The sequence below is a fragment of the Dromiciops gliroides genome, chromosome 1 (genome assembly GCF_019393635.1).
Source record: "Dromiciops gliroides isolate mDroGli1 chromosome 1, mDroGli1.pri, whole genome shotgun sequence".
Taxonomy (NCBI): domain Eukaryota; kingdom Metazoa; phylum Chordata; class Mammalia; order Microbiotheria; family Microbiotheriidae; genus Dromiciops; species Dromiciops gliroides.
The window spans coordinates 696,758,319-696,786,037 of NC_057861.1; the positions used below are offsets into that span (position 1 = coordinate 696,758,319).

The following is a 27,719-nucleotide window of genomic DNA, read 5'->3' on the forward strand; positions in this document are numbered from 1 at the left end:
CCCCATGGGAGTTTCCATCTGCCTCCCCCTCCCTCCAGGACCCGGCGCGTCCAGCCTCTACAGAGGAAACGCTACAATGTTGCAAGCTGACGTAAGGAGCTGAGCGGCGGCGGCCGAAGGGGGCTCCCTTCGGTGGGGTTGGGAGGCTAGGGCTACGGGCTCTGCTCGCTCCTTTCCTCGTTCCTCCGCCCGACCGCCCGCCAGCCAGCCTGCTCACTCTCGGCGTGACAGCCGCGCTCCGCGGAACCCGAGCGGACCGATCGCAGGCGCGGGCCCTGCACCGCGCCGCGTCGCCCGGGCCCCTGTCTGAACCCCGAGCCCCGGCACCCCGGCCGGGAAAACTTTGCAGCCCAGCCGCCCACCTCTGGCCGCGCGCTGCAGATTCATTTTTCCTTTTGTGTACCCACACGCCACCAGCCCTCCTGCAGCCCGGACCCCACGCTCCCCCCCCACCCCCACCCCCCTGGTGCCCGCGCGGGCTCGGGGGGAGGGCTCCGGCCGCGGCAATTTGACAAAATCTGGGCATGCACTGCTCGCGGAAGCTGTCGCACGGATCGATTCCCTCGGATCCTCCTCGCATTGTATAGACACAGCCCCCTCCGCCGCCGCCGGGGGCTGGCGTGTGCACGGGAGGGGGGAGCCTGTTTGTGGATTTTTTCCCTTTGCCCTCCCCCCTTTCAGAGGCGAAGAAGAGGAGGAGGAGGAGAAGGAGGAGGAGGAGGAGGAGGAGGAGGAGAAGGAGAAGGAGGAGGAGGAGGAGGAGGAGGAGGAGGAGGAGGAGGAGGAGGAGGAGGAGGAGGAGAAGGAGGAGGAGGAGAAGCGGCGAGGCGGCGGCGGCGGCGGCGGCGGCAGGAGCAGCCGGCCTGACCGGCGGCAGCGGCGCCTGCAGCAGCAGGGGCAGCCCCGGCCCCGGCCCCGGCCCCTGGCCCGCCGCTGCCTGGACACTGGGGCTGTGGTTTTTGCCAACGGGAGCCAGCGCGGGAGGTGGAGGAGAAGAGAGAGGCGGAGGAGAAGGAGGAGGAGGAGGAGGAAGAGGAGGAGGAGGAGGAGGAGGAGGAGGAGGAGGAGAAGGAGGAGGAGGAGGAGGAGAAGGAGGAGGAGGAGGAGGAGGAGGAGAAGGAGGACTAGCGGCGGCGGCGGCTGTCGGAGGAGCGAGGAGCGGCGGCGGCGGCGGCAGCTGCAGGAACAGCGGCAGCTAACATGGCGACGGTGCCTGTCTATTGCATCTGCCGGCTGCCCTACGACGTTACTCGCTTCATGATCGAGTGCGACGCTTGTAAGGACTGGTTCCACGGCAGGTAAGCGCGGCCGGCGGGGCCGGGCCTTGGGGAGGCTGGGGGCGGCGGGCCGAGGCTTCAGGGTCGGCGCGGGCGCAGGGGCGCGGGGCGCGCGGCGCAGGGCGCCCACCCTTCTCCCTCTCCCCGCCCGAGGGCTCCCCTCGCTTCCCCTCGCCTAGCCTTGCCTCGGCTCCACTCCCCCGAGCCCCGGAGGGGGATGACGAATTTTCCAGCTCCATGTATTGTCTCTCCCCGGGCTGTCTTCCTTCCCTCCCCGCTCCGTAGCCCCGGATCCCGCCCGAGCCCGAGCCCGGGCCCCCTGCTCCCGCCGCCCCCGTGCCCAGGATAAAAATAAATAAATCCGGAATTCGCCTGGTGTGGCGCTCGCTCCGGAGCAGTGTTTTCTCCCTTTCCTCCGTGGCCGCCACAGGCCCTTCCTTCCCCGGGAGAGAGGAGGAGTTAGTCGCCAGGCTATCCCCAGCCCCCGGCCTCGGGCCCCTGCTCCTGGGCTAGTGTATTTTTGGCGGCGGAGAGGACCGGAGGGTCGGCAGTGGTGCTTGCTCACGCTGGGGGCCCCCGGGCGGGGCTCCCCTTTGTGCCAGGGCCGGGGGGTGAGGGTGATTGGGAGGCTGGCTGTCCTCGGCCCTGCCCGCCCGCCGCGCTCCCGGCGAGCTAGCCTGGCCCGGGGACAGCTGCCGGGATGGCTGCGGGGAGGGAGAGGGAGGGCAGGCCGCGCACAAAGCCTGGGGGGGGCAGCGGGCGGGCAGGCGGGCAGCGGCCGCGGCCGCGGAGGCGGAAACAGCGCGGCTGTCCTGCTCCGCGCTGGGCACTGAGGTCCGGTCCGGCCCGGTCCGGCCCGGTCCGGCCCACTGCTCCCCGGCGGCCGCTCACCTCGCCTTCGCGAGCACAGCCAGGTCGCCGCTTTGGACTGCAGGAGGAGCCTCCTGGGAGGATCCTGCTTGCCGGGCGCCCCGCGGGGAAAGTTCGGGGGTTTGCTGGGCCTGGGACTCCGCGCCCCCTCCTCTCCCCCAACCCGGGTCGGGGGCGAGCCTGATCCTCGTGCAACTGACAGGTAGGGATGGGGGATTGCCCCCTGGAGGCCAGGGACAGGGCCAGGGAGGGAGCTGGGGCTAGGAAGGTGGCAAGGAGGGAGGCCCTGGGCCTGAGCTTTCTTCCCGCTTTCCCTCCCGTCTCCTCCCCCTATGAAGTTGCTTTAACTTTCCCCGCGCGGGACAGTGATCGCGCCGAGGCTGGGGGCCCAACCGGGCTGGGGGCCTGGGAGAGGCGGGAGCTGAGTCCGGCCCAGGGCAGAGTCTCTAGGGAGGACCGAGTGGCGGGCTCCCAGCGCTGGCGAGGATAGGGCGGGGAGAGGAGGGAGGGAAGGAAGGTGGGGGAGGGACAGACAGGGGGCAGACCAGCGTGTGGAGTGAAGAGGAGAGGGGCGAGCAGGGCTTAAAGGGGGAGCCCGTGTAGCGTGCCCCTGCTGGGATTGAGCCGCGTTCTCCGCCGCCCCCCTCCCTCCTCCTCCCACCCCTCTCCCGCACTATTCGGGCCCACTGTATTCAAGACAGAAAGAATAAACACACAAACCCCCCCCCCTTTCCTTAATGTAGGTGAGGCGTTCGAGTGAACCCCTGTTGAGTCTAGGTTTGCCCAGGGCTATGATTTCCTTAGGATTTGAGGGGGATGTTGCTGTTGGGGGTGGGGTGGGGGTTGGACAGGGATTTGACGGGAGCTAGAGGCTAAATCGGCTTCTTTCGGTTTGTAAGGTTGTGTTGTCATTCGAGTTACTTCCCCCACCCTGCTGCTCTGCCAGGGAAGGTGCTTTGCTTTTGAAGTTGCCTTTGGGCTTTCTGGGTTGGTATGGAGGTGTGAGGAGGGCTTCCGGGGCTCCCGTCTTGGGAATTTGGCAAGCTTAGTTGTACCAGCCTAAGCCGGGTCTAGCCTGACCACACAGGTGTGCCGTTAATCACCCTACCTGCTCAGGCCCCTCCACTTTGTGCCCCCTTTGCCAAATCCCGGCCTCCTTCTCAGGAGAGGAACGAGTGTCAGAGTAATAGGAGGAGGGGGAGGAGGTGACAGCCTCAATGCCCAAACCGCCCAGACTGGTTCTGGTTGGGGAGGAGGGGAGAGGAGAGGAGAGCTGGCGGGCTGGCTTCCTGCCCAAAGAACCTAAAGTCATCCTCAGCACGGGGGTGTTCTGAAGGAGGTGGCAGTTTCAGGAGGATGGAGTACCCTCCTCTTCCCCCTCCCCCCCAACCTTGAACCTCTGCCTGGGAGCTAGTGTTAGTGGAGACACAAGGGCAGTCTATAAAGCTGGTGGGAACAATTTCTTGTTTTGGGGACATTTGGGGACTTCTTATTCCCTCCAAATTCTCCTATTGTCTTACAGAAACAGCTGGGGGAATTGCATCCAAGGATTGACAGAGATGAAAAGGATCTTGGCAATTAGCTAGTCCAGCCCTCCCATTTTACAGGTAGAGAAACTGAGGCCCTGAAAGGTCACAATTTATGTAAGATCCTACCACAAATCAAGTAATTTGGGGTAAAGCCAGCATTAGAACCCATATTCCCTGACTCCCAGGCCAGGCTTCCTCTTTACAAGGTGCCTCCTTGCTAAGGAAACAACTATGTGAAAAAAAATGTTTTAATGCTTATTGAAAGATGCCAGTTACTCTGGTGCACTTAGGTATGCCAGGGCTCTAGTTTACCACCCAGAGGTAGATTGAGAAGATGGAGATGGTCATGGTTTGTGTCCTGAATTACCCTTCGTTTTTCCAGTTCAGCAAACTGAAGTGCCTACTATGGATAGGCTTCATGCTGGAGCTAGAACTAGAAAGATTAAAAAAAAAATGAAGAAGAAGAAGCATGATTTCTCCCTCTAAAGGAGTTTAGAGATTAGTGGTGGGGGGAGAGTGAGATCTGTTCACATATCAATAGCACCCATGTTAGAATATGGCAAGTACACAGGAGAGTTGAAATACTGGCCCAAGTGATTGGGGGAAGGGAAATATCATTGACAGAAGCAAACATGAGCAGAGTTGGAAAAGCTGACAACCACCCTGTTCAGTCCAGCCCTGTCACTGTTTGAGAATCTCATCTGCATTTCCAAAAAGATTTTCAGTGCTGGGGATCCCTACTGCTCTCTCTGAAGGGAGCCTATTCGATTTGGGATGCTTTGAATGGGTAGGAAGTTTTTTGTCCCTCTGGACAACTTCCCGTCATCTCTTCTGGTTCTGCTGTCTGGGAGTAAACAACTCTTCAGATATTCTAGGATATCCCTCAGATATTCCTAGAGCATTTTGATCTCATTAGCCCCTATTGCTTCTTGTTTTTAAAAATATTTATTTGCGTACAGGTTGTGTATACATACTACTGGTAAAAATGTTGGCTTTCTGAGGGTGGAGACTAGTTCCTTTTTCCCCCTTTGTATCCTCAGCAGCTGGTTACAAGCACATAGTAGGTATCAGTGTTTTTTGGGGGGTGGGGTGGGGAGAGGTTGAATTGAATTGAAGTAGGGACCATTGAAGCTAGGTTTTCTGGGAGCCTTTGTGGAAGCAGTTGGTCCTTGAGCTGCTCTTTGAATCAATACTTTTTTTGTTTTAGTGAGGCAACACACAGCTAGTAAGTGTCAAGTGTCTGAGGTCAAATTTGAACTCAGGTCCTCCTGACTACTGGGCCGGTCCTCTAGCCACTGCGCCACCTAGCTGCCCCCTTGAGCTGCTCTTTGAAGAGGGAAATCATTTTAGGGGGTTGAGGTGGGGGTGGGGTAGTGTGCTTAAAGACAAATTGGGGAAGAGATAGTGGACTCTACAGAAAAAATGGACCAGAGGGATTTTGCTTTTCTTTTTGTCTATAACCTTAGATCTTTGCCTGGTTATAGAAAGGGGTTATCACCTCCCCAATAGAGATTAACCAGATTTGGGTCCAGAAATTTGTGGGGTACTAATAGCTGTTAAGGGGAATTTAAAAATTCTTTTTTGGACTAAGCCTCATTATTCTGGGAACATTTATGTCAAATATTTAATCTATATCTATTTCTTGAGACTCGTTCTGAAGGCAGAGCCAGAAGTTCTGCCAGGTCTTGAGTTCAAAGAATGTGGATTGTACTTTCCAGTGTACTGGATCCTTTCAGGGGCCTAATGTTTGCCCTCCCCCCTTTTTTGTTGCTGTGGGCCCAGTCAGGGCACTATCCCCATTGAGAGGAGGGGTTTCTTCTTGACTAGGTTCCAAGGCCTTTACTTGCTGTAAAGGAGAAGGAGGAAAACCTGGGGGGGGGAGGGGTCAGAAAACCTTCCTTACTCATGTTTGGAGAAGCCTTGGTACAGTGGAAAAGAACATTGGATTTGACTTGGACAAGTCACTTAATTTCTCTGGGCCTCAGTTTCCTCCTCTGTAAAAAAGGAGTTAAATCAGATGGTCTCTGGCATCCTTTTGTGCTCTGATCATCAGCCAGATCCTGTATAGTCTATGCATTCATCAGGTAGATTGGGAATAAAGATCTTCCACGGCGTTGGGACTATGCTACATACCTACAGGTCACTCAGGCTCCGTATGAAGGTGTGTTGTAACAGCTCATCAGCTGCATCACCGCTGAGCTGACACTGCATTCCAATGAGACCATTAGGAGCTTGGCCATTCATTATGTTGTTTCCAGAGGAACCCAGACCATAACCACTCCAGACTGACCTTTGATTGACATGAGCTGTAAAGTAATTAATTGACTTTGGAAAACCAGAGTTTTGCATAGAGAAGTTCATATTCTCTCCCTACCCCCCCCTCCCTCTCTCCCTTCCTCCTTCCCTTCCCAGGATCTACAAGGAGGAATCCAGTGGCTCTTGTTTTCTTCTAGTTCACAATTATAGAACGCTTTATCTACAACAATTCTTTGAGCGGGTAGTGCAAGTATTATTATTCATATTTTACAAGTGAGGAACCTGTGGATTTCAGAGCTTGTCACTCCCATCATGTCAGCTAGCAAGTGTCCGAGTCAGGACTTAACCCAGATCCTTCTGCCACTCACATCTAGGGCTTTTTCTCTACACCACACTGCCTCCCTTGATGTTGAAGAGGTCCATCTGATGGGTGGGTTATATCTAGAGTTGCGGAATTCCTACTTATCTTTTAAAACCTAACTCATATTAGTGAAACTTTTCCCTAACACTTTCTTTGGCAGGACTTTCCTCCTCAGACCTCACATAGGTCTTATTTTTTGAATAAAAAGAAAATCCCTCGAATATAGTTATAATGTAATCTTGTGTATTATAGCTATCTGTTGTTGTCTAGTACTTTCAGTCTGTGTCTGACTGTTTGTGACCCCATTTGGGGTTTTCTTGGCAGATTTACTGGAGTGGTTTGCCACATTTCCTTCTCTAGCTCATTTTACAGATGAGGAAACTGAGGTAGACAAGATTAAGTCACATAGCTAGTCAGTGTCTGAGACCAGATTTGAACTCAGGAAGATGAGTCTGACTCCAGGCCTGGCTAACCCTAACCCTAAACCCAGCTGCCTACATAACTCTCTGAGTTGGTGCCTTATCCACCTACTAGGTGATAAGCTTTTTTTTTTTTGGCAGGGCACTGAGGGTTAAGTGACTTGCCCAGGGTTACACAGCTAGTTAAGTGTCAAGTGTTTGAGGCTGGATTTGAACTCAGGTCCTCCTGAATCCAAGGCCACTGTGCCACCTAGCTGCCCCTAGGTGATAAGCTTTTAATTGGACTATTACAATGGCCTCCTAATTTTTCTCCCTTTCTCACATCTCTTCTCACCCAAATACATCTTTCACACAGCTACCAAAGTGATTTTCCTAAACTATTATGTCTCCCCACTAGGATCAAATATAAACAAATCTTTGCCATTCAAGGCCTTTTTACCACTTGGTGCCTTCCTGCGCCTCCAGCTTTCCCACTGTTCAGCCTGAGGCCTATAGACTCTTATTCCTCTCACATAACATTCCATGGCCTGTCTCAGTGGCTTGGACCTGACTGTTCCTATGCCCCAAATGCCCCCCCCCCCTTACCTCTTCTTCTTTGAATCCCTGTTTCCTTCAAAGCACCTTGTTCTTCAGGCTTTTCCGGATCTCTGCTGCTTGTGCTTGCCATAAGTTAATTGTGTATCTTGTTGTGAAGGCCTGTTGCCTTCCCCATTTGAGTGTAAGCTCCTCCAGGGCAGGCACATAGCCTGGCATGTAACAGATGTTTAAGAAATGCTTTTTGGGGGCAGCTAGGTTGTACAGTGGATAGAGCACTGGCCCTGGAGTCAGGAGGACCTGAATTCAAATCTGGCCTCAGACACTTAACACTAGCTGTGTGACCCTGGGCAAGTCACTTAACCCCAATTGCCTCACTAAAAAAAAAAAAAAAGAAATGCTTTTTGATTGACTGAAAGAACCACGTGCCTTATCTAAACTGTTTCCCTGCCCTAGTGTTTGGCCTATTGTTTAGCTTTAGGTAACTGCTTAAGTGTTCTTGTTTTTTTTTTTTTTGTTCTTTTTGTTTTGGTGAGGGGCAATGGGGGTTAAGTGACTTGCCCAGGGTCACACAGCTAGCAAGTGTGAAGTGTCTGAGGTCACATTCAAACTCAGGTCCTCCTGAATCCAGGGCCAGTGTTTTATCCACTTCGCCACCTAGCTGCCCCTTAAGTGTTCTTGTTAAAGATGTCAGTGCTATGAATAGGTTTGTCTTTTATATTCCAATACTCTCTGGTCCCAACTCCCAGCTACCAGGCACAGGTTTCTTTGCCTCAAGATGGACACCTGCCTTTTGGCCTCTTTACACATTAGGAGGTTCTAATGATTAGTTTGGCTCCGGTGGTAAAACAATAACTTAGGACTCTCACTTAATATTCAGTTCAGTGAGAGAAAATGAAGCACCTGAGGCACTATGCTAGGCTTGGGATAAAAAAGCCACCCCTCCCCTCCCCCCCAAAAAATTGCCCTGCCTTCAAAGCACTGATTTTCTAGTGTGATGCCATACAAACCTCCAGGGGTGGGGAACTGTCCAGTGGAATCCTAAAAGGCCTTGTGGAGGAGGTGGTCTTGGAAGGAAGCTAGGGCTTGTATAAGGCTGTGGTGGTTCCCACACTTGAGGGGCTAGCTTGGGTAAAAGGCAGGAGGTGGGAGAAGTCAGTCAAGAAGCAATTATTCACCACCTGCTTTAAGCCAGGTGTTGTACTGGGGCTGGGAATACAGCTTGAAGGAGGGAAAAGATTCCTACTTAAAAAGAACTTAGATTCTCATGAAGGAGGCAAGGAGATATAGACTTCTATACAGAAAAGAGACCAAATACAAATAAATACAAAATAGTTATAAGAAGTGGTTTGAGAACCAGGCTGCCAGAAGTTGAAGGGATCAGGGTGGGCTTCATATAGATGGTTGTGTTTCCGTACATCCTGAAGACTGGGATGTGTGCCTGCCATATGCCAGGCATTGTACTAAGTCATCCTCATAGTAACCCTCTGAGGTAGGTTCTGTTATCTCCATTTTACAGTTGAGAAAACTAAGTCGACTTGCCCAGATTTGAATAGGTGGTAGGTATATGAGGTTGCATTTGAACTCAGATCCCTCTAATTCCAGACCCAGTACTCTTTCTTTTTTGGGGGTGGGGGGGTGGGGCAGTGAGGGTTAAGTGACTTGCCCAGGGTCACACAGCTAGTAAATGTCAAGTGTCTGAGGCTAGATTTGAACTCAGGTCTTCCTGAATCCAGGGCCAGTGCTTTATCCACTGCACCACCTAACTGCCCCTGACCCAGTACTCTCTCCACTTCACCAGCATGGAGTGGGGGTGGGGAAAGTATTAGCATTAGCATTTCCCTTTTTGCTGTCTCTGTGAAGTAAGGTTAATAAAGCTGGGTATCTGAAGCCCAAATACCACTGCTTTCTAGCCTCCATCGCTGCTGTTTCTCTTGTTGGCCCAACTTTATTTGGTGGAATAATCAATATTTGATGGTGGAGTATCAGAACATTTGGCTGAATAATCAACAAAAACATTAAATATTCAAAATAGGAAGATGCTGGGCAAAAGGCTTTGATGATACATTGCGAATTCCCAAGAATCAAATGCAATACAGTTCCCACCTTCTCCAACCCTAGGAATGTCTTTCCTCCTCCTGTTACCTAGTCCATCCTTCAAAGCCCAGCTCAACTCATCGCCCCCTGTAGGAAGTCTTTTCACATGACTGTAGGCTAGACTAATGTTTTCCTCTTCTGAATTGAGTTTGCACTTGATAGCACCACTTCACCTCTCTTTAATTATGCTGGGTCTCTTAGTTGTATCTCCCTAGCTGGATTTCCTGCTTCTTTGGGTAGGGAACAGTGTCTTTTGCTGGCTTTTTTATTTCCTCCACTATGATGCTGGGCACATTTTGTGGGTCGGTGTCTTCAGAGGGTTTCCCTTTGCCTGAATTATAAAATACATACATATGAAATACTCTTTGGCCTAGCACTTAAGACTCCTTCACAGAAGAGTGTGACTCTTCTTTTCCATCCTTTCTTCCTCATGTTACTCCCCTTCTGTTTCAGTTGGTTGGGGACAGCTGTTCCTAGACTCATCGTGCCATCTTCTACCTCCATGCATTTGCAAAGGTTTTCCTGAAGTCTTTCTCTGTGGGTCTCATCCACATATGAAGGTTCAGCCAGGAAAAGAAATTCTTTTCTTCCTGAAAGGATCAGCTGAGGTGCCACTTTCTCTGTAAAAATGACACACTTCAAGATGGAAAGACTATCTCCCTGCTCAGATTCCTTTTGTTGTTTTTTGTTTGTTTTTGTTTTGCACTGGGCAATGAGAGTTAAGTGACTTGCCCAGGGTCACACAGCTAGTAAGTGTCAAGTGTCTGAGGCTGGATTTGAACTCAGGTCCTCCTGAATCCAGGGCTGGTGCTTTATCCACTTCGATATCTAGCTGTCTTTCAGATTCCTTTGGAGCACTTTGTAAATCTCCTCTGCCCCTAGCACACCATGCCTTGCCTTAGACTTTTCTGTGTGCCTGTCATGTTCCCACCCTCTCATACCCTAGGAGAATGTAAGCTCCTTGTGTGGACAGGTAATATTCTTCATTTTTGTCTTCAGATCCCAAGCAATACCTAGCACGATGGCATATATTGTAAAGGGTTAAGAAATGTTTGTTGGCTGAATGAATTCAACCAGTTATATAGCCCAATACATAATTATGTTTCAGATTGATAGTGTCATAGAACCAAACTGGAACCACACACACTCATATGTGTTTAAAATGGGGTGTGGACAATTAATTAGGAATCACTGGAGGGAAAATGTAGAAAATTGAAACCTGTGGGACCAGACCTGACTATTCCAAAGGACCTTATCAAATTCATAGATCCTCCAGCTCCTGTACAACTGCAATAAATCAAAGACGTGTAGGAATCTAGAAGAGCGGCTGATGAGGACTCAGACGAAACCTCTTGAAAATGAGGGATTTTAAGCAAACTTTGAGGATGGTATAAACTGGGAGTTTGGGTGATTGGAGGATCCAATAGGAAATGGGGGAAACTTGCAGACCAAAGTAGTCAAAATGGGGAAAGATAGAACTGTCTTCAACTCCATCTCCTTTCCAAATGATCTATCCTTCCTTTGTTCCTTCCCTCTCCCTCCCTCTTTCTTTCTTTCCTTCCTTTGTTCCTTCCTTCCTTCCCTCTCCCTCCCTCTTTCCTTTTCTTTCCTCCTTCCTTCCCCCTGCCCCCCATAAAACTATTTGATTTAGTGCATATCTTAACAGCTGAAATATCTGTTTCCATTGAAGATATTTGTTTGACCAGAGACTGTCCAGTGTGGTAATATTTGTAACCTTTCAGTTGTAGCAAACATTTGTTTTGAGGCTGTTTGGGGCAGCGATCATTGCTGCAAATGTTTCCACTTCCAAGTAGGAAATGCATAAAAAAAGACTTGTGTAATTAGAATGGCCTAGATATGGCAAATGTTTGTTCTGGCAGTACTCTAAGGTCCCCTCTCTCTACCCTTCTCTGACAGTCTAAGAAGGACTTTGATACATAGTTCGTCCTGAGAACCCTGAGGAAGAGCTCTCCTTGTCCCTGGAAAACTGGGTTTTTGAGAGGGCATATGCATTCTAGACTTGGGATCCCTCTAGGAAACAATTGAAATCATTTAAAAAAATTTTATGGGTGTTTTTTATTTGAGAGGGCCTAAGCAAACACCTCAAGCTAGTAATAAAAATGTCATTTATTAGTTTTTTTAGAGTTAATGATGTCGAAGGCCTAGAGCAAGAGTGGGAAACCTCTTATCCATGGGCCAGCTTCAGCTCATGATTTAATTGGTTTCAGCCTGTGGGACAGGTACGAAGATTTGTGCCCATAGCTGTGAAAACAGAACATAGCTTAAAAAATCCTCACCATCCATCCCCTCATAGGCCTAATGGTACAGTGAAATGTGTTCTGGATCCGGAGTTGGAATGAACTGATTTCAGAGCCTGCCTCTGTTGCTTATACTAGCTTGGTGACCACGGGCTACTCATTTGACCTCTTTGGTCCTCAGTTTCCTCATCTGTAGATGAAAGGGCTGGATTTGGACGGCTTCTAACTGTCCTTCCCAAATCTGTGATCCTAAAAGGCCCAAGATGAGCATCTATCACCATGATGGTCAATTTTCTTTCTAAATATGTATACAGTCTGTCCTGCTATGACACTTGTTTGTTTTAAAAACGTGAATTTGTTCTCATGCAGTTGATATATTGGGGAACAATTTGAACATAACACGAATTTCATGTTTGCTTATGTGTGATTTTGCTCAACAGAAACACAGAAAATGATAACACTTTACAAGAATTCTCAAGCTGTAGCCCCTCTTGACGCCCACTTCCACAAGCAAACTTCAGCCCTTGTTCAAGTTGATGGAGCTATATTTGTTATGTAGGTTTGGTCACAGATTGAGCAGCAGTCTGAGGTCAGAATGCTGCCACTATTTATATGGCTTTTATGGATTTCTTTACCATTTAATATGTATAAAACTGTGCCACCACTTTTAATAGGGTTCCTTTTCTTATGTGTCACTGAGGAAGTTTTTGAGTGTTGTGCCCCATTTCCCTGTAATAAAGTTTTTATTGCGTGATTTTGTGTATAAGGGGGATTTATTTCTATATGCCTGTATACGTCTTTGCCTTTCTGTATACTATATACTTTGAGCCATTGTTGAGTTTGTCTAGATTGTGTTTACTTTATATAAGGCACATTCACATTTGTCCCTTTCTCCATTTTTCTGATGTTCAGCCTTTCTGAGTCCTTCCTGTCTTCATTCTTAGACTTCCCCTCTCCTCTTCTTGTGTACCTGCCCATAATGTAAAACTGAGCAGCCAGGTGGTGTATTGGATGGTGCTGGGCCTGGACTTATCTTCCTGAGTTCAAATCTGACCTCAGGCACTTACTAGCTGTGTGTCTCTGAGCAAGTCACTTCACCTTGTTTGCCTCAGTTTCTTTATCTGTGAAATGAGCTGGAGAAGGAAATGACAAACCACTCCAGTGTCTCTGCCAAGAAAACTCCAAATGGGTCATGAAGAGTCAAACACAGAGTGAAATGACTTTGAAAAACAACAAATGTAGAACTGAAGTCTATTTTAATTATTTCTTGTATTTACTGAATAGACTTCGATGTTCTCTCTCTTCCTTAGTTTAAAAAACAGACTACTGAAACATTTTCTGTTTTTCTCTAAATCAAACATAACACCCTAAACTGTTGCTTTTTCACTTGAGTCTTGATAGATTTTTTCCCTCCCCTCCCCCAACTCCTCTCAGTAGTCATTAAAAGAACCAGGATTCTCTAGCCCTGGCCTAAAGGTTGACCGATCTTGCCAGATACCTTGGGAAGAAGGAGAAGGGTGGTTTGGGAGTTCCCTTCTGTGGGACGGCCTCTTGGAGAGAAACAGCTCTTCTGTAATTTCCAGATTCGTAGGTCCTGCTGAGTCTCCTTGGGCTCAGTGCCTGAGCAGAGCACACAGCTGGTGGCCTAAGCAGGGACCAAACTGAGCTGAGCCCTGGAAACACCATGTTTTTCCAGGGAGAAAGACATTCCTAATCCTTTTCTGGATTTGACCTGGGAGCATGAGAATGAAGTGTATTTGTCCAAGGAAATGGAGAAACCAGCTTTTAAAAAAAAAATCTGTAAAAAAGATTTTACCTCTTAAGTGATGGAACAGAGAATTCCTAAAACAACATCCACCCACAGAGCATGGATATATAAATATATTTACACCATGGAGTCAGAGATGCTTAAAAAAAACCACCCAACTTTACATGAGATTTAGTGACTAATTTTAAAGTTCTTGGGAATACAAAAGATATTGCTGCATTTAGCTGGCAAGTCCTTGGACTTTTTTTAAGACTGTTCATCACTAATCTGAAGTCTATGGATAAACCACCCCAGGCTTGGAATGATGATGATAGTAATTCACAGTTGATAGTGTCTCCTGGCAGTATGTTAGTAGTGACTCAAGAGCTGACCCAAGAGCCAGGGAGATCTGGATTCAAGTCATATCCCTGATATGTACTTGGGTGTGTGACCCTGTACAAGTACAAACTCTCAGTGCTCAAGACCAGTGGGGACAAATTCAGGATAGTATGTTGTCTTAGAAAACCACAAACTAACATCATCTATGCTATATTATATATTTTTTCTCAAACATTTTCCACCTGTATTTTAATCTGGTTCAGTGTCGAGCTTGCAAATCTGGATCATAAGTTCAGTCCCAAAGCCAACCTGGTTTAAGAAACACTTTCTAGTGAGATAGGCACTCACTTACTATACAGGGGCTTGTTATCATCATTTTAGGGATGTGCTAGGTTTTTTTTTTTTTTTAGTGAGGCAATTGGGGTTAAGTGACTTGCCCAGGGTCACACAGCTAGTTAAGTATTAAGTGTCTGAGGCCGGATTTGAACTCAGGTACTCCTGACTCCAGGGCCGGTGCTCTATCCACTGCGCCATCTAGCTGCCCCAGCTTTGTGCTAGGTTTTAAACCCAGGACTTATTCTAAATCTAGCCCTTTTCCCACTGTAGCAGAACAAAAGCAGCTGCTGTTTAGCATGTGTTCTCTGCATGTCAGTGGAGTATGCCCACTCTGTGTACATTTCCTGGGGGCAGCTAGGTGGTGCAGTGGATAAAGCACCGGCCCTGAATTCAGGAGGACCTGAGTTCAAATTCGGCCTCCAGCACTTAACACTTACTAGCTATAGGACCCTGGGCAAGTCACTTAACCCTCATTGCTCAGCCAAAAAAAAAAATCCTGATTGACTCACTTGACTAAGGCACTGAAATCAAATCCTATCATCACTTCACATCCCATCATGGAGGGTTGCACCTTCTTGGTCTGATAAGCTCCATGCAGGGAGTGGCCTTACACTCTCTGAATGAAGCCATGAAATTATCAAGAGTCTTTCTGATTCCCCACCAATATGAGGCCCGAGGAAATAGGGACCATCTCTCAGGGGCCCTGTGATCATGGCAGGGATGAGTGTCCCATCCATTTGAAGAGATTGTTCCCTGCCAGGGAAATAACCAATAGTATGGTAGCCTGGTTCCTTTGAATGCCGAAGTGTTAGCCAGGCAGAACCAAACTCAGCAAGAAGGCCAGGGCTGCTCTATCCTAAAAGCAGCAAAGTCCCTGGAGGCGCTGTCCTGACCAACTCCTGCCCTGGGCTCTCTGATCTGACCATTTTATGCTCATTCTTTCCTCAGATTAAGAGCTATAGGCCCTTCCTCTTTGCCCCTTACCCAGCTTCATGATGAAAGCTTTAGACTTCCTGGCTATCATCTTGTCCTGTCCTATGGTCTTAACTCCTTATGACATGGTCCAAGAATATGACAGTGGCAACTTGTTATTGCCCAGCCTGCTCAGGCACAATGACACATCTCTTCCTTGAGGGTCAGTGAGTCCTGGGCAGGAGAGAGTCCTTCAAACACTTCTGCCCTACCAATTTCAGACTCCTTTTTAGAGTGGTGTCCTTTCTCATCCAATGCTGGGAATCATTTGGATTTCACTTTCAGTGTAAGTCTTTGGGAATCATTTATATTTCACTTTCAGTGTAAGTTTTCAAGTGTTCATTCAGTAAACATTCCCATCTACTGTGTGCATGGCGCTGTGCTAGGCTGTAGAGGAACCCGTAAAGGTTCCTAACTAATAGAAGCAGCAAAATCCCAGAAGAAAAGAAATCATGAAAAATTGAAACCAAACAGTTTGGTTATAGATTATAGCACCCTGAGGTTGTCCAGTCTGGTCCTTTCATTTTCTCCTCAAGTCATAGTTTTAGAATTTAAAAAAAATTTAATTGGAAAAAAAGAACAAAAATCTATTTTCTCTTTTTTAACCTCATGCCTCCCCTATTGGGGAAAGGGAAAAGAAAACAACCCAACATTCTTGTAACACATAATGCATAGTCAAACAAAATAGATTCTTGCATCGACCATATCCAAGAAATCTATGTGTCAGTGTGCACCCCCAGCCCCTCAGCAGTCAGTCTGAGGTGGGCAGAAGCATGCTTCATCATCATTCCTCTGGAATTAGATGTCAACGCTTTTAGGGGGTTAAGGGATTTGCTCAAGATCCCACCGTTAGGAAGCATCAGACGTAGATTTCGAACCTTGGACCTCAGACTCTCAAATCAGAGTTCTTTAAATTGGGCCATGCTGTCTCCCCAGAGAGAATATAGTCTATAGTCTCATGCAGTTTACAGTCTAGCAAAGGAATAAAACACAAAACACATAATTGTAGCACACATTATGATGAATGCTTTGTTGTTCCTCATGGTGATGTTTTGACTTGTGTGTGAATTGGATTTAAGTGAGGTCGGGTTGCACAGTCGTCAGCCTCATTCTTTTTTCCAGAGTCACTAAAGTCCGGTAGCAAGACAAAAGTCAAGATGACTGGCGATGGCCCAGGATGCAGTGAATGACCTTGGAGTCTTTGATATCTGACCAAGCTCTGAGCACTCTAATGCTCCTCCTTTAGGTGCCTTCATAACTATAGAAACAAATTGTTTTCATCTGCCCATTTCACCAGGGGAAGTCTTCACATGCTTGGGGTAGACATCCCCCAACTCACTGACAGGTTTGAGAACTGTCAGTTACCCTCAACCTGACTTGGTCCAGATAGATAGATTAGATAGAGAGGAGAAGAGAGGTGTGACGATTGGAATGACGCCACCTGCTGGAGATTTACTATAGAAAAGCTCCGCCATGAGGTGAAGGTCTCTGAGGGCAAGACTATGTGTCTTTTCTTTGGCGTCAGGAAGTGACATTTGCTTGTGGAAGGAAGAAGGGGGAGCCTGGTGCTCTGATTCTCTCTTTCCTGTGGACTCTGGCGGAGAGCGGAGCTAGGAATGCGCTCTCCCTTTAATAGATAGAGGAATCTAGGCCTTTCTTTACCAAATTCTTATTCTCCTTAATAAATGCTTAAAAGTCTAACTCTTGCTAAAGCTGATAATTTATTGGCAACCACTCATTAGATATTTTAGATAGTTTAGCTAGAATTTTAGCCTTAACAGAGGGACAAGAGCAGAATACTGATATACCAACAATTAGGTGGAAGGGGGAAGAAAAGGAGGAAGAAGAGGGAGGAAATAATCATTTATATTGTGCCTACTATGTGTCAAGCACTGTGCTAAGTATTTAAAAAACAACAACAAATATTCTCATTTTATCTTCACAACAAACCCGTGAGGCAGGCACTGTTCCCATTTTACAGTTGAGTAAATGGAGGCACACAAAGACTAAGTTGTCTTGGCCAGGGTCACACAGCTAGTAAGTATCCGAGGTTGGATTTAAACTCGGGACTCCCTGATGCCAGGCCGAGTGCTCTATCTACTCTGCTACCACCTGCTTCAAAAAGGAAATTTTGAAGGAGACAGAGTAGTCTGACAGATAAGAATGTGGTGAGTCTAAAGCCATAGGAAGAGAGACTACTAAGGAGGATGGGCTTGTCAGCAGTGACCATGTGGAAGAGAGATCAGAGATGATGAGGGCTGAGGAAGGAGCACAGTCCTGTGATGAGGTGATTAGGAAGTCCACGGTGACTTTCTGTAGAACAAAGGCAGTAGAATGATGGAGAAGTCAGGAAAAGGAAGAGGAGCATTCATTACACATCTACTCTGTGCCAGACACTCTACCAAGCTCTTTATACATACATACGATTTGATTTGAATAAGGGAATGGTAAGAAAATAGAGGCAATGAATATATGGACTGAACAAACTTCAAGCATGGATATGGAGAGTTCTCTTAAGACCTAGAGAGATAGAGCACATGGCAGTAGGGGAACAGAATGATGACCACTCCCTTAACTGTAGAGATGCTTTGGAGACCTAGTGTCCAGATGGCGAAGAACAGTAGGATAAGGATGCTGAATGCACAGGGTATTTTTCTTTTTTTGAGTCCTGGAGAAAATAGACAACAGAGGTAGAAATGGGATTGCTTGAGTCTAGGAACCAGAGGGTAATCTCATGAATGGCAGGAGCACCTATAAGCAAAACTTGCAGTTGCACTGAAACTGTGGAAGTCACCTTGGGGGCCCAAATAGAAAATTATTCTACTGGTTCTGATAACCAGAATATGCCCCAAGAGGGTAAAGAGGCTAGGAGTGTAGTGTGTCCTGAACCAAAAAGCAAAAGCCACTTATACACAACAATGGGCATAAAAATCTCACAATCAAATGCAGAAAGGCAGAAATAGTCAATGCATCCTTTTCAGATCATGATGCCATAGAAATCACCTGTAATAAAGGGTCATGGGAAGATAGGTTCAAAATTAATTGGAAACTAATCCTGAAGAATGAGTAGGTTAAACAAAAGCAAAAGCAAGGGCACCAGAGCATTGCAGCATCTGAGATGGGCGTCTCCTGGGAGACCTTTTAGTCCGATCAACATTCAGCAAGGACAAATAGTCATCCTGTCTTTGCTTGAAGACTTTCTGTGAGCGAGAACCCACTCTCTCCCAAGGTGGAGCCTTTCAGTTTTGTTTGTTTTTTGGGTTTTTTTTTGCTGGGCAATTGGGGTTAAGTGACTTGCCCAGGGTCACACAGCTAGTAAGTGTCAAGTGTCTGAGGCTGGATTTGAACTCAGGTCCTCCTGAATCCACGGCCTATGCTTTATCCACTGCGCCATCTCGCTGCCCCCGAGCCTTTCAGTTTTGAAGGGCTCCAATTATTAGGGCATTTTCTTTTCTTCCACTAAAGCTAACTTTACTTCTCTGTCTCTTCTACAAGTCGGATTGTTCTTGCACGTGGAACTGCCACATGCCTTCTGAGTTTTCTCTTCTCCGGGTGAGACAGGCCCTGTTGTTTCCCTTCACCATCCAATTTATCCTCTTCTGGCTTATCAATGCCATTCTTAACCTCTGGTGCTCAGGGATGAATAAAGCACAGCGATCCAGACGGGGTCTGTGCAGGACATGGTGTAATGAGACTAATGGAGCTAGGCACTGGGTCTCCTCCTAAAGCACTCTAAGGTCATGTTAGGATCCCCCCCGCATCATGCTATTGACTCAGCTTGAACTTGTAGTCCATGAAAGCTCCCAGGTCTTTTCCTGACAAGTTGCTATCTATCCATGCCTTTCCCCAATTTCTATTTATAAAATTGAGTTTTTGATTCCAATTCAAAGGATAAGGTCTATCTCATGAGACCCAGAAGGAATTAGCAACTGTCGAGGTCTGGGTGGAAAAATAGTAGTAGCTCATACCTTTATATTAATGATTTACAAAGCAGATTCTTCCCCCTACCCCCCACCCCTCCACCCCCTATGATGTGAGGGAGGTGCTGCAGTTATTTCTCTTTCCATTTTACAGATGAGGAAACTGAGACACAGAGCTAGAGATTTTCCCAGATGGAACCAGCTAGTAAGTGATAGAGCCTGGTCTTGCACTGCAGGGGCCTTCTACAATGGTTGTGTCAAACCTAAACAGAAATAGGGGCCACTAATCTGGACACAAAGATCCCTTTGGGCTACATTTTGACTTAGCTTTAAAATATATTATTTTTTATGTCATCTTGTGTTACTTATTTTGTTAAATATTTCCCAAGGACATTAGTGTGGTGGGCTGCATCCTCCTCTGACTGGGTGTTGGACCCCTCTTTTCTACTGAACTAGCCCTCATCGCTCACTCTGGATCCGGGTTTCACACCCCAGGTGGTGGTGGTGGGGGCGGGTCTGGGTGGGGCAGGGAGGAGACACTTGTTTCCTTCCTATAGCAATAGGGCCCACCATAGAAGGGACTAGATAGACTGTTACGCTCCACTTTTAGATAATCAGGTATAGGGTTTAGTACTGGTTATAACTAGGAGGTTGTAAGATCCTTTGTAACTGTAACCTTGTCCCTTGAATTATAGTCCTGTTCCCTGAGTCAAAAGTAAATGTTTCTAGACCTTCCCTTCCACTGCCCTCATCCCCCTTTTCTTTTCTTTTCTTTTCTTTTCTTTTCTTTTCTTTTCTTTTCTTTTCTTTTCTTTTCTTTTCTTTTCTTTTCTTTTCTTTTCTTTTCTTTTCTTTTCTTTTCTTTTCTTTTCTTTTCTTTTCTTTTTAGTGAGACAATTAGGGTTAAGTGACTTGCCCAGGGTCACACAGCTAGTAAGTGTTAAGTGTCTGAGGTTGGATTTGAACTCAGGTCCTCCTGAATCCAGGGCTGGTGCTCTATCCACTGTGCCACCTAGCTGCCCCCCATCCCCTTTTTCTAAAATGTGGAGTGGTAGAAATAAGAGCAGGGGCTCTGAAGCCAAAAAATAGCGGGCAGTTTCAGGCTTCTGCAAGGTATGAGAACCCATACCTTGGGATCAAATCCGGCCTCAGACACTTGACACTTAACTAGCTTTGTGACCCTGGGCAAGTCACTTAACCTTCATTGCCCTGCAAAAAAACAACAAAAAACAAAACAAAAAACAAAAAAAGAAATAGCCCACTGTGGTGTAGCAGCAGATGGAAAGCTGAACTGGGGTCTGAGGAAACGAATTCAAGTCCCACTTCTGCTGCATTCGACCTCTGTCACCCAAGGCAAATCATTTCGCCTCTTTGGGCCTTTCCTTAGGTGTAGAATAAGGGAACTGAACTAAAGCACCTGCCTGGCAAATCCCTTCCAGCTGTAGGTCTCAGGTGCTCCTTCTCCCTCCTCCTCCTCTCCATGCCCACATGGCACCAAGTGCCAGAAAGGTCCTAAAGTTAGCATAGGAGAAAGAGAACCCTTTGGATGTGACTGTCAGAGCAGAGCCCCAGATTATAGAAAGCCTGTAAATAGAGAGCAAACTTAGCATTTATAAAAGATTAGTCACCCTTCCCTCTACACTTTCCCCTCCTTCAGACTTCCTCATTTCTGTTGGCGGTACCTCCATCCTCTCAGTTACTCAGGTTTAGAACCTTGGAGTTATTCTGTGTTCATTCTCTCTCTCATTCCTCCATCTCATCCCTCATTCAGACAATGATTAACTCTGGCCATTATACCTCCACAATATTGGAGGAGGGAATAAGCATTTATATAGTGCCTACTAAGTCCCAAGCATTTTTTTGGGGGGTGGGGCAATGAAGGTTAAGTGACTTGCCCAGGGTCACACAGCTAGTAAGTGTCAAGTGTCTGAGGCTGGATTTGAGGCCTTCCTGAATCCAGGGCCGGTGCTTTATCCACTGTGCCACCTAGCTGCCCCATGTCCTAAGATTTTTTTTTTTTTTACAAATATCCTCTCATTTGATTCTCACAACAATCCAGCAATGGTAAGTTTCTGTCCACTACCTCTACTTTATAGATGAAGAAACTGAAGCAAACAGGTTAAGTAACTTGCCCTCGGGTCCACATGCCTAGTAAATGTTTGTACCTGGTAGCACAAGACCCGCACTGTGCCACGAGCTGCTTCTCCATTATCTCTCCCATCAGCCTGTACTCTCTCCCTCCAGGGCGTCATGAGAGCTTAGGGACTTTCTTATGGGACACGCTGCAGCTCCTAAATAGGACCATTATTTTTTTCTTATTTTCCCCCAAACCCATCATTATTTCTACAAGGTTACACTGCCTTGAGGCCTAAGGTATGGACTTTCTTACTGATATTCTCTTAGCTGTAATCTATTGGAACATCTTGGAATGAAAAGGCAGGGTCACGGGCTCAGTCTAGGAGCACATTTTACTGCAAAGAGCAATGAATTTGTAGTCAGGAGACACCTGGGTTCAAGTTTGGCCTCCTATACTTGTTAGCTGTATAATGCTGGGCAAAGCACTGAACTTCTCTGTGTATCAGTTTCCCCATCTGTAAAACAGCAGTGATAATAGTTGCTTAACCTACCATGTAGGGTTGTTAGGAGGAAAGGGCTTTGAAAGCTTGAGATTGCCATTGAAATGTCAGTTATCAGGTTTATGACTAAATGTGTATCTCTTTTCCTAAGGTACTGCACCCTTTCTGGGTTAGCTTGATAGCTGGAGCTAGAAAATGGATCCCATGCTCAGTGTCTGGGTCTTTGTCATGTAGGACCAGGTCTGAAGACCTGATGAGCTCCAGCTGGCCTCTTTTTTTTTTTTTTAAGTTTTCAGCATTTGTTTTTATAAGATTTCTAGTTTCATATTTTTCTTCCTCCCTCCCCCCTCCCCAAGACAGCAAGTAATATGTGCAATAACATTAAACATATTTCTTCATTAGTCATGGAGTGAAAGAAGAATCAGAGCAAAAGGGAAAAATCTCAAAAAAGAAAAACAAAAAAAAAGTAGAAATAATATGATTCAATCTGCACCTAGATGCCACAGGTCTTTTTTTTTTCTGGATTTGGAGAGCATTTTCCATCCTCTGTCCTTTGGAACTATCTTGGACCATTGTATTGCTGAGAAGAGTCAAGTCTGTCACAGCTGATCAACACACAATGTTGTTGATATTGTGTACAATGTTCTCCTGGTTCTGCTCATCTCACTCAACATCAGTTCATGTAAGTCCTTCCAGGTTTCTCTGAAATCCACCTGCTCATCATTTCTTACAGCACAATAATATTTTATTACATTCATATACCACAGCTGTTCAACCATTTCCCTAATGGATGGGCAACCCTCAATTTCCAATTCCTTGCCACCACAAAAAAGAGCAGCTATAAATATTTTTGTACATGTGGGTCCTTTGCCCTTCTTTATGATCTCTTTGGGAAAATGACCTAATAGCGGTATTGCTGGGTCAAAGGGTATGCACAGCTTTATAGCCCTTTGGGCCTAGTTCCAAATTGCTCTTCAGAATGGTTGAATCAGTTCACAGCTCCACCAACAGTGCATTAGTGTTCCAATTTTTTCCACAGCTTCTCCAACATTTGGCTATTTTCCTTTTTTGTCATATTAGCCAATCTGATAGGTGTTAAGGTGGTACCTCAGAGTTGTTTTAATTTGCATTTCTCTAATCAATAGAGCATTTTTTCATATGGCAATAGATAGCTTTGATTTCTTCATCAGAAAACTGTCTGTTCATGTCCTTTGACCATTTCTCAATTGGGGAATGACTTGGATTCTTATAAATTTGATTTAGTTCCTGATATATTTTAGAAATGAGGCCTTATCAGAAATACTGGGCTATAAAAATTGTTTCCCAGCTTTCTGCCTCCCTTCTAATTTTGGCAGCATTGCTGCTGTTTGTACAAAACCTTTTTAATTTATTGTGATCAAAATCATCCATTTTGCATTTCATAATATTCTCTATCTCTTGTTTTGTCATAAACTGTTCTCCTTTCCATAAATCTGAGAGGTAAACTCCTAATTTACCTATGGTATTACCTTTTATGTCTAAATCGTGTACCCATTTTGACCTTATTTTAGTATAAGGTGTAAAGTATTGGTCTATGCCTAGTTTTTGCTATACTGTCTTCCAGTTTTCCCATCCAGCTGGCATCTTTGTCAGGGCCCGAGGGCAATAGTGGCATCTCCAATGAGCTCCCATAGGAGGATCCTAAGGCCCTGAGGGTTAAGAGGCTGCCAGAGCATCAGGTAGCCAGCTCCTGGCTCCAGGCAATCACTCTCTCAGATGTGATCCGACCAGGAGATGTAACAGTTATCAAAGATTTTCCCTGTCCTACTGCTCAGCGTCCTCATCCTCCATTGGAAGCTTTCCAGTTACCTGAAGTGACTGAGCTAAACAAACAGAGACTGGCCTGGGGGAGCTCTGACTCTTTTCCAAAGGACTTGGATGAACACCTGCCTTATACTTTATATACTTATTTATCCTTACACTTTTCCTAGAAGTCTAGAGTATGATTTGAGGTCCTGGCTTGGGTGAACATTTTGACCTACTATGTGTTAGACTATTGTTTGTCCTTTATTTAGAAGAGGACCATGACATCGACATGATGTCATGACTTGCAGTGAATTGGATTTAAGTGAGGCAGGACTGTGTAAGGGCACCACCAGCCTCATTCTCTCTTTCAGAGCCATCTGGGTCTAGTGGCAAGATATAGATCAGGACGACTGGTTACACAGCTAGTAAGTGGCAGAGGCTGGATTTGAACTCAGGTCCTTCCTGAATTCAGGGCCAGTGCTCTATCCACTTTGCCACCTAGCTGCCCCCATGTGTTAGGTACTACATTAGACTCAGGATACAAACATAATGATTAAACTGTCCCCTCTTCTCCCAAGTACCTTCCAATTTAACCTATAGCCTAGGGTTCTAAACACATCTCTTTTAACAAACCTTAAATTAGAATCACAGAACATTGGAGCTAGAAGAGGCCTTAGTGTCATCTAGTCTTTTCCCCACATTTTACAGTGGTGGAAACTGAGCTCAGAGAAATTTGGAACATTTTCCTTCCATTCTTTTAAAAATAGATTTTATTTATATCTTTTGTTTTTACATAACCTAGATTTCCCCTTTCCCCTTTCCTCCCTCTTCCCAAATCATCCCTTAAAATGAATTAAAAATAAAAGAGGAGAGGCGAGAAAAAAAAGATCAGCAAAACTGACCAATAACTCCCTTTAGCTCTACAGAAGAGTGGAGGAGAGGAAGGCTTTCTTCTCTGATGTCTTGTTGGAAGCCATACTTGTTCTTTGGATTTTTCAAAATTCATTCTCGAAGTTTGTGATGTGATCATTAAGATATTTGTTTTCAGGCTTTCTTTACTTCCCTTTGCACCAGTTCTAGTAAGTCCATGCTTCTTTGGTATTCATCATAGTCATCACTCCTTAGAGCACAATAAACTCCATTACATCCACAGTATTCCAATTTGTTTAGCCATTCCCAACTGCCTGGGCATCTTCCTTTGTCCGCTTTTCTGTCACCACAAAGAGGGCTGTTACAAATATTTGGATGTGTGTGGAGCCTTCTTTTTGTCAATGACCTCCTTGGGGGATATGTCTAGCAGTGGAAATCTCTTGGTTAGAGAGCATTGGAACCTCTCAGCCTCCCATTTTCATAGTCCAGAATGGTTGTACTCATTCACAGCTGCCCTAGCAATAGATTAGGGTACCTGTCTTTCTATAGCCTCTCTGACCTTGATCCTTCCCATCTTTTGTCATCTCTGTGAATCTGCTTGTTATGAGGTGAAGCCTCAGAGCGTATTTACGTACACTTTTATTACAAAAGACACATTGACCTTTCAAACAGTACTTATATTTTTAGAAATGAGGAGTGTGTAACCTGCCTCTTTTTCCCTTGAACCCTAATTTATAATACAGTACATGTAACAATATTTATTAAACACCTCTTGTTTGCAGAGTCTTTTGCTAGATCCTGGGGAGATAGGGTTTAGATAAAACAAGTTTAGATAAGACATGGTCCCTTACTCTCTTTGGGCAGTGAAGTTAGTAGAGGGAGTAAGGCATAAACACAGATAACTTTAATATAGAATATTACTTGATGACTGTATGGAGTGTGTAAATCTGAGGGGGAAGGTCAATACCCACTTGGGGAGGTGGTTTAGGGAAGACTTTTTGGAGGAGGTGGCCTTTTTGAGTTGGGCTTTAGTGGCAGGGAGTTGGACCGTCCCTCTTTGGGGAAACAATAAGTGGCTTTCTTGCTAACTTCTCCATTTCTAGCAAGTGATCTGATTCACTTCTCAGTGAAATGCTCATAATGCCTTTAGCGGGTAATGTATAAACAAAACACCACTTAAAAATGCAGGGGAGAAAGAATGACCTCAGTGCTCTCATAAATCAGACAAAATTTAAGAAATAAAAGAAGTTGACCATATCTCACTGGGGAGGATCAAGAATGACCCAACCTTCCACTTCCTGCTGCTGATGCTCAGCTTTGTGGGTGGCCAGAACAGCCAGAGGAAATCCCAGCAAATGTCATAGAAGTAGTGGTAGCTGCCCTTGTGGCTCTGGACCCTCCTTATCAGGCAGTTCCTTAGATTTGGCAAACAAGTTAGGATTGATTGCTCTTGTCTCCCACCTTTACTGTGATGTTTATTTTTTAGAATTCGGGTCCCCCCCCAACCCTTTATTGCCTTTTGGAAACACACAGACTAATGTCATTTCCTAAGTTCTTTTGAGGTCAGAGATGTATTGGTTCCATAAAACTCTAGGATCCAAAACTTGACAAGGACCACAGAGGTGGCCTTTCCCCCCAAAGCATAGAATTTTCCCTTATAGCATCATGCCAGGTGGTTGTCCGGCCTTTCTGCTTGAAGACTTCCAGTGACAGGGAGCTCATCACCCAAGGTGTCCTATTCCATTGTTGGGATAAGTTGACTATTAACATAGAATATGCAGGGGACTAGTTGTTTGAGATAACAAAAAAAGAAAATTAGATGTCTAATTTGTTGGTATGTGAATTCAGTTTACCTTACAGCAAGGAATGTAAAGGTTCAAAATATCAGACCCAGTTCTGTTGTTGTTTAGGCGTTATTTTAGCCTCAACAAAAGTAAAGTCAGGGAATTCAAATTCTATTGCCATGTCTTACCTAATGGAGGGACTATTGAATGCTGATTTCCCCATAGACCTCACAGAAGCACTAACCATCCTCTCCTGGGAAATGTGCCCTGAAAGTTCTCTTAATGGGGATGGAGCCACTTTCTGAATTCTGACAATTTAGCTGGGCTTCCCAAAAAAGGACTCTTTATGCCCAGTGCTGAAAAGATTGATGGTGTGAAACAGGACTTCAGGCTAGTATCTCAACCCTTAAGACACTCGGCCAATTCTTGGACCAGATGTAACAATGGCATTGCACAGAATTTTCAGGAGGCAGTTTTTTGGCTAAAAGCCCTCTATCACAAAAGCATAGCAAGCAACACATGATTGTTCATTTCCAGCTTATTTTAAACATCACAAAACCATTTTGAAAGTCCGGACAATATTGGTTCCTTTTTGGAAAGAGAGACTCTTGCTTGTATTAAGGTTTTGTGGAATAACATGGAGGAGTATACTATTACTATTGCTGCTGCTGCCATTGCAGCAGCACTCCCACTGCTATCACTACTACTGATGTTACTGCTGCTACCATCCAGCAGCATTGCTGTTGTTGCTGCTGCTCCTGTTCCTCCTCCTCCTCCTTATAATTAAATGGACAAAGAAGCATCAAACAAATGGCTGAATCATGGAGATTTGTTTGTGGAGCTGGAGAAGTCTGCAATAGCAATTCAGGGCTAGGTTAATGCCACCAGCAATTGAAAGGTTTTCCTTAAAGAGATGGGATTTAGTGATCAATGTAGATTATATAGGTAATAGCAGGAAACCTGTGCAACACATCACTGCAGGCTGCAAAAACTAGGACCAATTGAACACCTAGCCGGACATGACTTGGTGATTAGAATTATACATGAGAAGCTTGCCGTCTTCCATGGATTGACAAATGACAATCCCAACTACTCAAATATAGACTCAAAATACCTGGGAGAATGCAATAATAAAACTACACTGGATTGTTTCCACATTTGCCTACAAATGTCTGGGCATCACATGGGCCATAAAGACCTAACAGTAATTTTCAAAGTAGAATAATCTCAAGCTACATGGACCAAAAAGCTTTCAACATATAGAGATCTATCAGAGGAGATAGAAATTATACAGGTTAAAAAGAAATGCCAATTATCCATGTTGTCTCATCTGACACTGGAGTTGTACTGAGGATGCTTTCAGTGACCTACAGTAGATAAACTTACATCCAAGTACCTTTATTTAAACTAGAAAATTGGTTATTTTATCCACCTGGGCAATATTGTCCCATACTTAAATAGAAAAGATAATAGCAGGATAGGAACTTGTTCTGGGCCTCCATTAAAAAAAAAAAAAGATGAAAGAATGAGAATAGTAACAGTGGCTGCCTTTCTGTAGATTCCCCAGACCATGAGAACCTGAATTTATAGAATCATGGATTTTGCCATCAATTTTTGTATAAATGTGGGCTTCCATCTCTTCTCTCTCTCTCTCTCTCTCTCTCTCTCTCCTCTCTCTCTCTCTCTCGTTTATACAGATTTTTGTTGTTGAACATATCATCAATTGCATATCCAAAGATATCTGGCCATGTCCATTGTGAATTTGAATTTCCCCAAATGGTTTAGGGAA

The 27,719-nt window shown here is 45.7% G+C and overlaps 1 protein-coding gene across 3 annotated transcripts in view; it reads left to right on the forward strand.

The window, feature by feature from the left end:
* The first annotated feature begins 1,127 nt into the window (after positions 1 to 1,127).
* Positions 1,128 to 27,719, forward strand: part of PHF2 (PHD finger protein 2) — a 198,822-nt gene continuing 172,230 nt past the window's right edge. For 2 of the 3 annotated variants that reach the window (XM_043975714.1, XM_043975716.1), the window contains exon 1: positions 1,128 to 1,298. In XM_043975714.1, the coding sequence (XP_043831649.1) occupies positions 1,201 to 1,298 (98 nt within the window). In that variant the 5' untranslated portion in view covers positions 1,128 to 1,200. The remainder of the gene's footprint in view (positions 1,299 to 27,719) is intronic. The other variant, XM_043975715.1, reaches the window with a different exon arrangement.